The sequence below is a fragment of the Patagioenas fasciata genome, chromosome 2, assembly GCF_037038585.1.
Source record: "Patagioenas fasciata isolate bPatFas1 chromosome 2, bPatFas1.hap1, whole genome shotgun sequence".
Lineage (NCBI taxonomy): Eukaryota > Metazoa > Chordata > Aves > Columbiformes > Columbidae > Patagioenas > Patagioenas fasciata.
This window is the reverse complement of record NC_092521.1, coordinates 101,685,190-101,701,335: the sequence shown is the minus strand read 5'-3', so window position 1 is coordinate 101,701,335 and position 16,146 is coordinate 101,685,190. Positions and strand designations below refer to the sequence as shown.

At 44.4% G+C, this 16,146-nt stretch overlaps 1 protein-coding gene across 2 annotated transcripts in view; it reads right to left on the bottom strand.

The window, feature by feature from the left end:
* Positions 1-446: 446 nt before the first annotated feature.
* SLC66A2 (solute carrier family 66 member 2) overlaps positions 447-16,146 on the bottom strand; it is a 67,402-nt gene continuing 51,702 nt past the window's right edge. For both annotated transcript variants that reach the window (XM_065831338.2, XM_065831339.2), the window contains one exon: positions 447-3,588. In XM_065831338.2, the coding sequence (XP_065687410.1) occupies positions 3,381-3,588 (208 nt within the window). In that variant the 3' untranslated portion in view covers positions 447-3,380. The remainder of the gene's footprint in view (positions 3,589-16,146) is intronic.

Here is a 16,146-nt window from a genome sequence, read left to right as displayed (position 1 = left end):
CAAGACCCCTCTTGGCACCCTGGTTCACCATGCGATGACACGCTCAGTTTCTTCCTCTTCCGTGCAGACCATCTTCTGTAAAGAGCATGTCACTCAGCATTGTCCCATCTTTGACGTCATTATGCAGTTTGCATGATATGGGGCTTTTTAAGCCACATAATAATCTGTCAGTAATTGGTTTTTACTGTGAGCATCACAAGCATAAAAGAGTTTAGTGGTCATGAGGGTAAGTTAACCCCAGGATGTACAGAAGAGCAGGGGATAGAAATCAAGCATCCCTGTAATGCATCATAACTTAAGGACAATTTACGCTTGTGCTTATCCACTCATCGGGAACAAAAAGCACATTAATTATTCATACAGACAATGCTCTAGACAAGCAGAGTTATTATAAGAGTTAAGAAGCATGCATCTTATACCTGATCAAAACAAAGCAACACTGCAAATTATATATAAGTAATTTTTATTTAAAAAACATTGCAACCAACAGAGAAAATAAACTCCATGAAATGTACCATACATTCAAAGAGATGTATTTAAAGTAACTGATTTCTTATTGTCTGAGGTGATCAATACAGATAATTCCTGACAATTAAAAGAACAAAACCAAAGTTTTGTAACATTTTGTCCCTAAAATATCTTGCAAGATGAAGTTCCAAGAGTTCCTGGCCAAGAGTCCTACCTTGCTAAATGCCACATGAAGATTACTCTAGACATGGTTTTACTGGCTTCTCTTCCAGCATTTGAGGCTCTGGTGTGATTGAGACTGATCGGCAGAGCTTGCTGGTTTGGGTACTGATGACAGACTCAATAATCTGCCTAGATAAAAGTCCCAAAAGGAAAAAACAAGCTGTAGTTCAAAGCCAAAGAGGTGGCCACAAGTGTGCACTACCAGGTGAAGCTATAACATACAGAAGTGTATATCTTAACAGCCATTTATTTCTTAGATCCCCGTTTGATAGAATATTAGAAAAAGACCACCATATACAAAAATCTTATCATCACAAGTTATTAAAAAAACCTTCAGACCATTAAAACACACAAGAAAGTGTTTGTTTGCATACAGTAGAAATACAATCCTCATTAAAGCAGCGTACCAGAGAAGCCAGTTGTTAAGTAAGTTTTCAATTAGAAAAGACAAAACCCCAGATGTTCCTGTAACACAACCAGAACATTGGAGAAAAGAGAGGAACAAAACATTCATAGTCTGCAATGCCGGGTACATCGTCTTAGTAAGGTCACTTCAGGCCTAAAAGAGTCCGGTATTGAACAGAGTGTGGAATCGGTGCCCAGGCAGAGCGCTCTGTGCCCGGCCCCCGGAGCAGCCACTCTCCTCAGCTCTGCTCTACTCATGCAGATCCCACTGGATCCGCTGGGGCAGGAGGGACTTCCCGAGGATGCCCTTCCTTCCACCTCCAGCAGTGCCCTGCCAAAGGGCAGGACAGCTTGCTGGCCCCAGGGCAGGACTTCTGCCTGCAGGTGTGGGCCTCAGCCCTCCGCCCCCAATGCGTCACCTCCAAAACCAAACAGCACACGCAGGGGGAGCCCCGATGACAGCCTGGGGCTACCTGGGGAGTGAAAGGGGCACAAGCCTGTAAAGCAGCAGAGGGACAGCCCGCTCTTCGGTGTCTTATGATGAACATTCTCAACCGAGCACCATGCAACCACTGCTGCAGCCTGCTGATGCTTCCCCTCAAGAGGACAGTTTGCCATTGATGAAGACAGTCCAGACTCAAATCATGAGGTCCTCAAATAAAACAGGGTAGGGGAAGTATCTGATTTACATACTGAACTTATTAAACCTCAGACTTGCTGCCATCAATAAGAAAATATAAGCTCTTGGGCTAATCTTGGAGAAAAGGTGATTCTCAAAAGTATGTCCCAGCCCTAACACCTTGCCTGTGGTCAGACAGGATTCACCCAGCAGCAACAAGGGAGTCTCATGAAGAAGAAAGCAGCACAGGCATAGCTGTTCCTGGGCCTGTCTTGCCATGGTTGCTTCACACCGACTAGGGCAGTTTCATGACAGTAGCTGGCAGAAGCCCAGGGGCTTGGCCACAGCTCCACACCACCTGCATCTGCTAAACATGTGCAGTTCTCAGAAAGGGCACGATGACCTACGCTGGCAAACAGCCATTGCAGACAACATCTGCATTTATAAATAAACTCTGCTCTTTCAGCTTTCTCAGTCCCTCTGTCTAACTACAGGCTGCTGATTATTCCAAGAGCCTAGAAGGTCTTAAGCAACAGAAAAAGGTAAACGTGGACTCCTTCCTTGTTGGGTCAATGCAAGAAACACCTCAACATAATCTGATTCTTGTCTGGCATTAAACAACATGAACGTGAATCTCAGCCTTCACAAATCAAACTGTCAGATGCTAGTCCTGCTCCATAGGATACAACTTTTTCTCTGTCTCAAGCTTTCTCACTTCTCCTTCGGAGGCAACGGAAGTGGAGCCGCTTCTACCTTTGTAGCTCTGTTGCCATCTAGAAATGCTTGCCTGGCAATACTGGCAACACACATCTGCTGGCCCCTTGAGCTTGCAAAGGATGTCCTGCAGATGCAGAAGCAGTGCTGCACCCTCAGTGCAGCATGGGCTGCTCCCAAACCCCACCATTTCAAAGCAAGACAACCTAAGTTACCTGCAGTCTCCTGTTAGCTGCTCCTTACAGCTGATCGCTCAACTGGCTGTGCCTGCTCTCAACACAGCTCCAATATTGTCCATACTCAGACCCTCTTCATCATCTCCCTGATGTGTCCACCTGTCATACTGATCCCACAGAGGGGGTGAACACCTGCCATTCACTTGATAACACATTGATTCTTTGCACTGTGTATGACTGGTTCATTCCTGGCTGCTCACCTCTTTGCAGGGCCCCTCTCCCCTGCTCACCAGACACCCTGAAAGCTCCTGAATTTTTCCTCCAATACTTCTTCCTACATTGTGGAGATACTGAATGCTAGCATATGCCACAAACCTCCTGCCAATATATATACTTTATAAATAGGTAAAAGTTTCAGACAAATTATCCTATAATTTCTGTGGTGTAACACTATTAAATAGCATTAAAAACACAAACCATCCAGCCCTTGTGATTGAATATACAAACATCTGTGAATTGATAAGGCTCATAGGTACATATGCAAAAATAAAGTGCCCCTCCCCCCACCAAAAAAGAGTTCTGTACAGCCAAGTCTGAAACAGAGAGAGCAAGTTATTTAAAATGAAACCTCCTGAGCTGAAGTGCAGCCAGATTTTCAATCCTTGTTCTCCTTTCTGCTTTCAACTTGCCAACACAGGAGTATTTACAAGCGGAAGAGGAATTGCCATGGCTGACTCCACCGCACTGTTGACCTGCAACCTGTCCAGCTAAGTACCTCACAGGGCCTTGGTGCTGGCTGGGTGTGTAGTGTGGGACACAGGCTTCTGAGGGTAGTAGCTGTACAAGTAAGCCTGCAGCAGGATAGCGATGTCCACAAAAACCTGCAGAAGTCCACAAATGGAGAACTGAAAAGGAGCCTGATTCCAGATGAAGTAAAGCGTCTTGAACGTGTCCCCACTGGTCCACATCAGCACCATCTTGACACTAAAAGACAAAAAAAGAAGGGAACAGTATTAACTGAGAAGAAACTGGCTTGTGGCTAGCCCTGCCATGCCAGTGGATCCCACCTACTTCAGCAGTGGGTTGGGACCCCACTCGACGAGGGCAGGCAGCGTTCCGAGCCAAGACGTGTGGCCGCTGTATCAAATTCTCTACCTCACAAACTGCAGCACTCTTATCTCTGCAATTACAGCTCCAAATGCCTGCGGCTATGAAAGTATCCAATATTTTAAAATATCCAGCTAGGATATTTGACTCAGCAGTGCTCTGTAAACATGACTGCCACAGGCTGACAGCACTGACCATCATAAACCAAAGTAACAGAGTGCACAGGAAACAAAGGCAATTCATCCCAGCAATTTTGTGGTCATGCAAGGTGAAGAAACACATAGACTGCTCTCTCATGCATGCACACTTTTGTAGCATCTGCTGAAACAAACACTTCTGATAGGTATAAAAAACCATTTTTTATTGCAGAAAATGCAAAACCCAAAGAAACCCCAGAAAGACAGATTGTCCAGTAGTACAGAAAAAGGGGAAACAACATGCCTGCAGCTGTTACTGGAAGGATGAACAGCACTAGGGATTTTTATCAAGGACACAGATCAAGAGCAATGCTCAGACTTCCTTTTAATAGCTATCCTTGCTTTCATCTTGCTGTACTGCTGAGCCATCCCCTGTCCTGCAGTCTAGCTCCTGCTCCCCCACATCAGGAGAAACTCTGGGGAATAGAAGCAAGTTCTTCAAAGAGACCAAATTTTTTTCAGTGCCCTCAACAAAATGTGAATTACCAGATCCTGAAGGCTGTTTCAAAGCTTCATGCACTTTAACAGGAGAGTTTTTTAAGCAGCTGGATAAGCGGTGGTGGACAAAAGCTCTGTAGTTCACAGCATGAGCATTGCGCATGATTTGCTGCAATTATGAGCGATTATGTTTTGCCAGCACTGACTCCAATTCATCAAATGCAGTCAGGCTCATGCAGCAGGGTAAGACTTAATGTTCATTTCTCAAACATTCAGGCAGGGAACTAGCACAAATTGTATTTTTGCCACAAGTACACAATACTATTGCAAGCCAAATTCAGCAGCCCACTCTCTCCCCATATGGGAAAGGTGGCCAAAAGCATCGGTTTATATTTCCCCATGGCACCAGAGAAACACAAACCTTTTTGTAACTCATGTCATGGGACTGAGACCATGAAACAGGTCTACAGTCCCATGGAGCTTCCAAAGAGAGTCTCTGTGTGGAAGTGCAAGCAAGGACATGGAGTTGAGTGAGCGGTCATTCACCACCCAGGGTCATTCTAAAAATGTAAATAAATAATCAGAGAAGGAAAACAACTGCTGAACGCACAGTGTCATTTGTGCTTGGTGAGAACGGCCTGCACCACCTGCCTTGTGCAAGTTCCTAGTCACACCAAGTCACCTTACATCACACTTACTGGAGGTTTACAGATGCAGGCAGTGGTGGGCATTGTTTGGAATTTTAATTAGGAAAGGCGATAAACTATGAGGGTAGTAAAACTGGCACCTTGCTTGCAGGCAGGCAGCATTCCTCCTCTTCTGATTTTAAACATACCAGTGTTTGCTGGGCAACTGACCACAATTTAATTGTGAATATGTCTTGGCATGGTTGGGGACCCTCACTAAAAGAACATGCTAAACCTGGCAGGTCAAACTGCTTGCTGTTGACAGAAAGGTGATTCAGGGATGCCACAAAGTATCTGAATAGGAATTTAACATGCAAAGGATATTTGTCACTTATTCCCCATGAAGAAATAAGCTAGCTGTGTTTTAAAAGTGACCGCATGGTACAGTGAAGATGTAGAAGAGAAAATACACACAGTCAGAAGACATACAGCCTATGGAAGAGTTTACTCCCCTAAAGAAAGAATAATCACTGGGGGAAACCCTACAGACACGTGCAGTTCAGCAGCACCACAGGAACCAAGCACCAGAAGCTCAGCTCTAGCTGTGTCACATGCTGTGCTGAGTTTGCCCAAGCAATTCTGGGTTTTTCTGGGAAGCCACCTGTGAACTCAACAGCCTGCAATACCAACTGGGTAACTGGGCGCATGCTCCAATAGCCTTTGCATGTTCCAGAGCACCGCTCTTCAGCTCATATATCAGACATCCAAGGAAATCAGCATCATACCTGGGGTTCTCTTTAGGACATGACTGCTCTATACACAAGGAAATCTCAACCTGGCAAAAACTATTTTAAAAAATGTAGTAGATATTTTAAAGAGTTAACACTACCAGTCTGTCACTGAATCAAAATTTATACATCTTCCCCTGTCCAAAATCTTGGACAAAACAACAGAGAAAACCTGTAAATCACCAAGGAATTATAAAAATGCAAAATATATAGAAAACACTTGATGTTCCACAAACCCTTAGTACTGCAGCTGCACGGAGGTTCTCAGAGCCCAAGGTTAATGCAAAGCAATGACTGTGGGAGAACTGTCTGCTCACCAGAGAGGGGATGGGACAAAAGGAGCCTGTCCAGCACAAAAGGAGCATCTCCAGCACAGGCCTAAAGGTATGTGGGGTAACCAAAACCAATTTAGCAGGGAAACAGGGACAGTGTCACACAAGAAATGAGAAGAGGCAATGAAGAGCCCCAGAGAAAAGCCAGGAGACATCAGATGAGAAGGGGCTAGGAAAAAGAGGCTGAAGCAGGACAGGGAATGACAAGAACAGATGAGAACTGGGAACCTGGGACACATATCCACGGAAATGACCTGAATTTGGGGTGGACAGATGGGTAGTACAGCCTGGGACAAGAGCATTCAGGGTTGTATTGGGTTTGTGTGGCAAGGTTTTCATAGCAGGGGGGCTACAGGAGTGGCTTTTGTGAGAAGCTGCTAGAAGCTTCCCCCATGTCCAGTAGAGCCAATGCCACCCAGCTCCAAGATGGATCCACTGCTGGCCAAGGCCAAGCCCATCAGCAACAGCGGTAGCACCTCTGGGGTAACATATTTAGAAGGGGAAAAAAACTGCTGCAGTACAGCAGCAGAAAGAGAAGAGTGAGAATATGCGAGAGGAACAGCTCTGCAGACACCCAGGTCAGTGCAGACAGAGGGGCAGAAGGTGCTCCAGGCCCCTGAGCCTGTGGTGCAGACCATGCTGAGGCAGGTTGTCCCTTTGCAGCCCATGGAGGTCCATGGTGGAGCAGACATCCACCACATAGCTCAAAGAGGACCCCACACAGGAGCTGCTGGATGTCTAATTTTGATTGGCAATAAATTAAACTAATTTCCCTAAGTTGAATTTGTTTAGCCCATGATGGTAATTGGTGAGTGATCTTGCTTTCCTTATCTTGAGTCATGAGCCTTTTCTTACATTTTTCTCTCCCCCTGTCCAGTTAAGGAAAGGAGTGACAGATCGGCTCTGTGGACACCTGGCATCGAGCCAGGGTCAACCCACCAAAAGGGTGAAGCTAAATAATGAGCAGAAGCAGCATGTGCTGGCCCAGGACCCCCACCTCATCACTGCAATGTCTGCAAGCATCCCTGAATGCCCCCAGCATCCTCTCCAATTAAGCAGGTGTCTCACTCCTCCAGTGCCTGCCCTAGGGAGAGGAAAAGCTACAACTGCTGTCAGCTCTCTCACATGTCAACCAGCACGCATTTGCACACACAGCCTGAAAGTTTCAGCTTGCTGAGAAACCCATCCAGTGTCTGGGTGGCATCTCAGGGGAGAACAGAGCTGCCCCTGCCCCCACTACTGCATCACAGGCCCATGCCTCAGGAGGCTGGGAGGGGGCTGAAGGAAGTTTACACCACCAACACGGCTTCTGCCACATCCTACTGCATACAATAGTAATGGCCCTCTCTCCTTTTTTGGGCTGTGCACTTGTCTTGTCCTTGCTGCATATGCAGATGCCATTTGCAATAATGCAACGGTGTGTGCACAACTATGCATGACTGATCACATAGATAAACCATCACTGCTCTCACACTGTCAGCTATCGTGTCACCTCAGGATGCCACACAGGATAGAAAAGCCGGTTTTTGTCTGCAGCTTCTCAACTCCACCCACTCGCTGAGGAAGCTAGGTAATTCTTGTATTTGTTCTTCTTCTTTTGGGGTAGAAAAGAAAGAAACCAACTCATTTTGGGCAGATAGCTGACTCTTACCCGCCCTGGAGGAGAAAAGAGCAGTGTCTGTGCAGAAATTGGGAGTTTTATTGCCCAAAACAAACGGAGTTTTCAGTTCACTGTGAGGAAGGAAGAGGAAAAAGGGAAGAGCAGACCCAAGCCGTTCTTTCATTGCTCTGCTGTAACCTGTTTCCTGAATGAAGCTCCCATCCCTTCCTGGAAGATGCGTGAGGTTCATTTTTAACAACCTACCCGTACACCAAAGGGGGCAACCCTCTAGTCTCAGTTTTCTTCCCCTGCAGGACTCTGCATCCCATGTGACGGAAAATCTGTGGGGTCACAGCAACAGCGCAAGTCTCCCAGAGAGCGGCATGATGCAACAGCAACTCCAATGCAGGCTGCCAGCAGTGGTGAACATAGAATCATAGCATGTCCTGAGTTGGAAGGGACCCACAAGGATCATCGAGTTCAACTCCTGTCCCTGCATAGGGCAATTCCACAGTTCACACCATGTGTCTGAGGGCATTGTCCAGTCTCTTCTTGAACACTGTCAGGCTTGGAGCTGTGACACCTCCCTGGGGAGCCTGTTCCAGTGCTCCACCACCCTCTGGGGGAAGAACCTTTTCCTAATGTCCAACCTAAACCTCCCCTGGCACATCTTCCTGCCATTCCCTCAGGTTCTGTCATTGGTCACCAAACAAAAGAGATCAGTGCCTGCCCCTTCTGCTCCCCTTGTGAGGAAGCTGTAGCTTGTAGAACAAGCCCTGTGTGTGGCTCTGCTCCTGTGCAATGCCATGTGGCAGGTTCCACCAGCTGGCAGATCGCAGTTCATTGATGCATGTCTGGCCCTTGGCTTCATGGCACAGAAGAAAATACTGCACTGTTAACACAGATGAGGTTTTGCTGTGAGAGGCAGGCAGCACCCATCATCAATACTGCCCGAGACTGGACACCCCTGCACACAGAGGCTGCATGCAGCAAAAATTTTCCAACCTCACTCATGAAGACCAACTTCACGCTCTATCTTCCTGACACCTGCAAAGCCATGTGAGCAAAGCTGTTCTGCACAGCACTGGCTACACAATAAAGAAGGATTTAGGAGCAAGTAAACTGATGTCTTTCCTGAAATAGCCCAAAGCTAAGCTGGGGAGATGTGGAAAGCAGGACATGCTCACTTTGCTGATTTGGAGGATACAGACTGGCAGGACCGCTCAGCTGCTCTTAGCACAGATGAGTGAGCGGGTTAGGAGTGAGCAGTGCCACAGAACAATTTGGGGAGGCAGAAATAAACAAATGGCAGCATTTGGTTGTGTGACAACAGAGATGCCAACTGGAGGGGCAGGAGGCAGGAACCGTGCTGAAATAGCTGGTATTGCCAGAGGCTGAAACAAACTTGTGGTAAAAATAGTACTTCCTAGTAGTGTAAATCAGTGCTGCAGTATCCAGTGACAACACACCTCTTAAAAGCAAGCATCTTCCTTATAGATGAGATCCTTACAAGGAACTGCTCATGTAACAGTGTCAGGTCTGCGTAAATTGCAATTGACCACATAGAGGAAAAGCTGGTATTTTTCAACTGCTCTTAAAATCTGAAAAAAATGGTTATTTATTCTGCTGTTGGAATTAATTCTCAGAAAGAAACTGTCATTTCTAATCAGACACTGGACTAGGACCGGGTTGCTAAATACTAGTTTTTAATATTGTAATATAAAAATTCCCTACAGTGGTGCTGTCCTCTACCACTGGTACTAGATTTCATAAAGACACTGTACCAATCTTAATTTGCTAAATAAATAAATAGCATGCTGGAAAAAAGCATTAACATTTCTCAAGGAACAACTTGCTTCATTCAGGTTCCTTGCATATTGTGTATTAATTCTGAAGTAAGAGCAATTAGAGGTAAAAACCACCTATTAGTACACCATATCTGCAGTCAGCCAACAAACCATATTTTTTACAAAATGTTCCTGAAATTATTCATATGTAGAAAGGGATTGTAAAGTGCATTCCGAAGGAAAACAGAAACAAAACCACAACCTTTCTGTTGCTTATCTTTGAGGAACTGTACTAGTGGCTGAGTAACTTACAGAACAGTGAGATTAGCCAGATATTTAGGCTCCAATCCCCCCCTATCCAGGACTAATGTTATTTGTCTCAAAGCTTTTCAGCATCTTCATTTCTTCTGCTTAAAACCTGGCTGTGACAGTTTCAAGTCTCTGATTTTCCACTGGAGTCTTTGCATACTGTGCTCAACAGTTGCCACTGCTTGGTCATTACACCTTTCTTCTTCCTTCATCTGAAAGAGCAAAAACTACCAAAAAATTATCTTTTAGAAAAAAATAAGATACGAAGCCACCTCATTCTCCTCCCTGGCAAGCTAGTCTGTCTTAAGACTAGTTGCAACCATCCATCAAAATAACTTACAAACAGAAGCACACCAACAGAGCTGCAGAGCAGCAGGCTGCAGAAGACAGGCTGGTAGCTTAGCACAAAACCTACACAAGAAGAAAGACACAGCAGTACTCACTTCCCATTCGCACTATAAATTTTCTCAGTCAATGTTATGACTCTGCATGTTTGTAGCTTAACACACAAACCCAAAAATACCCTGCAAGCTGGAAGACACAAAGGGAATCAGACATTACACAGTGACTTCCTCTGAGAAATTCTGTAGTGGTTTCGTCAGACATTTCAGCACAAATAGTAACAGGAGGTATGTGTTGCCCTGATGTAATTACAGCCTGCTGCAGTCACAAATATAGTGCTAATTGTGCTCAGGTAGTCAATGAATTCAAAAATTCCAAGTTATTTTCAATAACAGAAAAATTAGTATAATTTATTGAACTTTATCTGCTTTGAAAATTGCGGGTTGTTGTTGTTATTTTTTGTTTTGTTTTGTTTTCCTTTCTAAGGGAAACTAAAAAGAGAAGTAGCCTGGACTCTTATTCAATAATCAGTAGAAGCTGACTGCAACTTCCCCAAATCATGGCCAAGTGCTGGACTGAGACACAGGTGATGCCAGATTAAAAAATCTGACTTTCTAGATTGCCACAGTTTCAGGGATTTATTCAAATGTTAGCATTTGACTTTCATATGTATTAAAAAATTGTGAGAGTTCTTTAAATGACTGGGGAAATAAAACCAGAATAAAATCATTGAAGAACTGACAAGCTAGTATTTTCCCTAGAAATAAGGTCCACATCGAAACAGCCTGTCAATAAGTATTTTGAACACTGCATTTGGTTTCTGGAAGATGGTACAGAAGGCATCTCTCCTGCAACCTTTTAAGCTGTTACCTCCCACAAGCCATTTGCATGGGAATGTCTGGAAGAGAAAGCAGATTCATTTATAACATCCTGACTTTGGAAAACTTTCAGCTCCGATTTGCAGCTCCAAAACAGTCTACTCAGAGAAGACAGCAAGCATCCGTAACACTGCACTTCCATCAGAGGCTGGCCTGCCTTCAACAGTGAAACATAGACCAGAAAACATGAAACCCAAATGCCATGGTATTTTTAACACTGTACAAAACAAACAAAAATAATTAAGTAGAGCATTTGTTCCTAACATAAAGCCATATAGCTTAACAAAAAAGTTCTGATGTTAACCAAATTGTTTAGCCTGCCAAAAATTATTAAACTGGAGGGAAAGAAAAACAAAACAAAACAGAAAACACTGGGATCAGATATACAAAGTGTCTAAAGTCTGAAAAGCTGGGAATCCAAGCCTGAAATTCTTCACCAGTCATATGTGCTCTGCCTCATCAAGAGTGCCTTACCTCACTTCTCAACAATTCTTCTGAGGCAGCACTGACCATCTCCAGAGGGAGCTATTAATATTAATTATTATTAATATTTATTATTATCAATACTACTAATAGTAGTATTTGTCCAGCCTTGCAATGCTAGTAGAAGTTAAGATGAGCATGTAGCAAGAGAAATTCAGTATCTATTTTGGATCCCTGGAACCAAGCTAAAGCAAGTTGAGTTAAAGCCACATCCATGGATACCACAGAAGGCTGTAATACAAGAGCAAACTATCTGAAAGCTCTGGAGATTTTCAAGGACTGTACAAGTCACTGAGGAAAGATGAAGTGGAGGATTCCACTTTGGAACACCACCAGGCAAACAAACCCACAAAGATGCAGTCTAAAGTGATTTTTTTGTTGGTGGTCTCTTTTTTAATATATGCATTTTACGCAGACTCACAAATAAACAACAAAAGTTTTATGGAAAAATAGGGTAAACAGGTATTTGTCAATTACTTTTCTTCATGAACATCTGTTTTCTAAACTTCCAAGAGTGGCAGGGTGTCAGGCATTTTGACTCTGCTTAGCAGGCCCACCCAAAAGCCAGTATTTGTTAGAACATGCTGTCAGAGGAGAATCACAGGGAAACTACAAGACACACAACACGTGGCTGGTGGATAGTCCAGGATCACCGATACGGTCTCTGGCTATTTCAAACAGCTACACCTAACATTTAGTCTGTAAGGGTCCAGAAACTGGCAACCCTTAACAGCTGCAAAATATTTCTAGTACTATACAACTTCCACAGCAAAAAGAAGGGCAGCAGGTCTTATCATCCTTAAAACACCCTAAGTCTGTGCAGCAGCAGTCTGTGGATCAGCAGAAAGACCTGAACCACGATTCACACCAGTGCCCTTCCTGCCAGGAGACACAAATGGATGCTGGCCAGGTTGCAAAGCTCAGGTCTGCTCACACAGGTGGTACAAATACATATGATATGGGTTCTGCTTCTGGTGGATTTGGAAGCTTTGAAACCTGCTGCCATGACAGGGAGCAGGTTTCCTCAGGTGCTGGGGCAGGAAATCATGCCCTGCACTGCTCACTGCAATAATACAGTCAGCTGCCAACACGCACAGTACTATCAGCTTAATGTAAATGGTGCAGAGCACACCTAAACTACACCACCCTTCAGCATCTCACTCATCAAGTTGTTTTTGAGCATCTGTCCCCCTTTCCCTGTCTCTCACCTCCCGCTCAAGGTGTTACAGTCAATGGAGCTGCAGGCACAGCTGCTGGCTAATGCTGCTCTAGACTTCCCACAGGGCCAATCAGCCCCCCAAACCTCAGCTGCTGCAGCCTGCCTGCTGCTGGGTGGGACACTGATCCTACACCCTGCAGGGCCAGTGCTAAGAGATGGCAAAATAATGTCCCTGTGTAACGCTATTCAGTGTATTTCCTTCTCTAGTTCTAAATAACTTGGGACACATTCAATTTGAAAGGTAATAAAAAGACAGGAGGGAAGAGAGCTTTGCTTCAGCACAGCTGCCATATCCCAAGGCTCAAATCATAATGCTTTTAAATCTTCCTTTCTTCCTGCCTTAGACCAACAAAGAAATCATCAGACTCTTCATCTAATTTAGGTAATTTGAGCACATTTTCCCCTTCATCTTCATAAGGCAACAAGTACATAGCCTAGGCATGCTTTTAGTATTCCAATTCAACAACTGCAATTATCACTTACGGTCAACATACACAAGATAACATTCACAAGATAACAGTGCTAGCTCTAGTGCTTACCTCGTTCTAAGGGACTAGCATTCAGCAGTTGTCTCCAAAGCCAGCATTCCCCCTGCGCCCCCTCCCCAGGACAAAAATCTAATGATATTGCAGTCACTACTTTTTGTGAATTACTCGCATCCTTCAGCTAGTAAAATGCTTCTCACATTCTAAGAAAACACTGGAGAAATGTGTGTTAAATAAAAGCGATCACTCAAGAACAAAGTCCTACTCTCCAGTCAGCTTATTGACTAGAAATATGGCAAGGTTTTGCAAGAAACAAAGCTCACATTCTTCTCAAAAAAGCTTTGCTGTTATAAGGAAATAACCCCTGGCAAGCTCTATATGAAAGTTAAGTCAGCACCTAAGTCTTCATATGAAATGCTAGGCTTTCCCCTTTCCTTCCACATGCATGGAGGTACAGAAGTGAAGTCCATGGTGACAGTAATGCACCATACATAGACGAATGCACCATACATACAGTAATGCACCATACAAACAGCTGTGCTGTTTCTCACAGCAGTGCCCAGCGGAAGGCTGTACTTTATCAGAAGGTGCCACCACCACAAACCAATGCTTTCTGAGCCCCTTCCCACACACAGCATTACCACAGTGGCTGCAGATCGGCACTTTTAAGCCCTGCTGTGGACAAGAAATAAAAGCATCAACAATCACGTCCCACACACAGGAGCATGATGCAAAGTAGGGTGTTTGCAGTTCAAAAAGGACAGACATTCTCTAGCCTGTCCTCCTTCCCAAACTCTTGCCATCTGCCCCTTTGCACACTAGAAATCCTGTTTTAGGAAATTCTCTAATACAAGGTGAAGTATCTGAAGGGACAGGGCTTCCACCACTGCCCTGAAAGCTTACCTGACAACGCCAGGACAACTTGCTTGGCATATAATTCTATTTCCTTATGTGGACATATATCATTCCCAGCCATCTTCCTTGGAACAAATTAAAACCCTAACTTTGAGCCTTGCTGAAACAGCTTTTTCTGACACCAAGTTTTGTTTCTTTCTACATTCCACTCAAGAATACTACAAGAACTTCCTCCCCCATCTCACTTTTTGGGCAGATCATCCAATATGTCAGTCACTACACTTCTCACTCTTCTTCTGTTTTCTTGTCCTCTGCGTCTGAGGAACAGGGGACCAAATGCACCATATTGCAGGTCAACTCGTAAAAGAAAATCTCTCATTTTTCTGAACCACCTTGCAAAGTCACTTCCCAGCTTAAGTTCCACCAGCCTCTTCTTCCTGCTGTTCTAGCTCATCTATTAACCACTTAAATTACTCATCACTCTGCTCACTTTACAGATCTTCATCACAGTCAGTATTACCATTATGGATATTTCCATCCTTGCATCTCAATCTGTATTTCTCCAAACCCAAATCTCAATGTACTTCCATTCCATATTTCTGATCCCACTTAGTCCTACTGCACTGACAAAGACAATTCTGCAACGACAAAACTAGATAACTTATCTTACTTACACAACTGGCTGCAGTGAACTCTGGCAAAACAATGCAGATGCAGGAATTTCAAGAACTGAGGCAATTCTGTTCCCAAATTTGTTGGCAACAGAGGAAAAACACATTTTTAGAAAACTTCCATCTCTCAGGTGCCTTCATGATAAGCTCAACTCTGACCCTTCGTGACTTGGCGAGCCCTGACCTTAACTATGCAAAATACCTTGCATGACACTTCCTTGCCAAAAGAAAACAGAGCACCCAAACTTAATAACATGTTTTTGTAACAGAAATACAATAAATTTTATCTTTTATTGCAAATTTTCAGGGCACAGAGAAATCCACCAACTGAAGAGAGCACTGATTAGACATACCAGCAGTGCTTTCTTCCTGTTACTGTAAAGAAGCCTTGGACTATTTCTGAAAGACGAATGCTTCTGGTTTGAAGTTACTTGCTTTGAATTTACTTTTTGAACTTATGGGATGAGGTGCCAGGGGAAGAGATGTGAGAAAGGTTCAATATGTGCAAGAGCTTCAGCAGTCCACACTGTGCTACAATCTGGACGATGCTTAAGGGAAGTGGATGCTGCTGCTCACACTGTCAGAAATGTGGGGAGGGTGAGGGAAGGAAAGCCTCCCACTCCCTCCTGCGTTTTTCTACCTGCCTCTTCCTTCAGTTCCTGAAATTCTCAGGTGTGTTGAGTGCACGGGGCACCAAGAACTGTCTTTGCAGCCCCATATTGTCCTGCTTGCAGGCCTTGAGAGAACAGCTCTGGGGAGACACAGCAAGTCAGCAGGTAAGTACAGAGGTGAATGAGGTGCTGACCCCAGCACAGCAACCCACAGGCCACACGTCCACACAGCGTTGAGCAGAATGGGCAGGTCCTTGAACCCAAACACTGATCACAGTTTGGCTGTAACTGAAAACAGGTTGCGAAGAAGAGGAGAGAATATGTTTGCTTCCTGGGATCAGAACATAATGGTTTCAGTCTACCCGTTCACATGCTGACAGGACTCTGCCCTCATCCTGAGTAGTAACACATCAAAGGGAGAAGACATTAGAAATCTTCTGAGGACTACAGATCACTTTACTCAACCTCTTCACTTTAAAAGAGCCAGATTCAGGAAGGGAATCTGATGTTTGTGGTATCTATCAGAACCACAAATGAAAAGGGGGAAGAGAAAAGCTCTAAGTGGCAAGCCTGATGGTTGTACCAAAACCTGGTACAAAACCTGGTACTGACTACTCCCCAAACTCCTGCAAACTTGGATGTGTATGCAAAGTCCAAAATACACAAACCCCAGAGTACTTTATATAAAGGCCACCATAAAGGACAACAGTAACCAGCTGATCAGTGCCACAGTAATGAAAGAAAAAAGGTCACCAAAGCAGAAACAATGAAACAAGTAAAACTCCCCCAACAAATGTATGGCCACTGGCTGGAG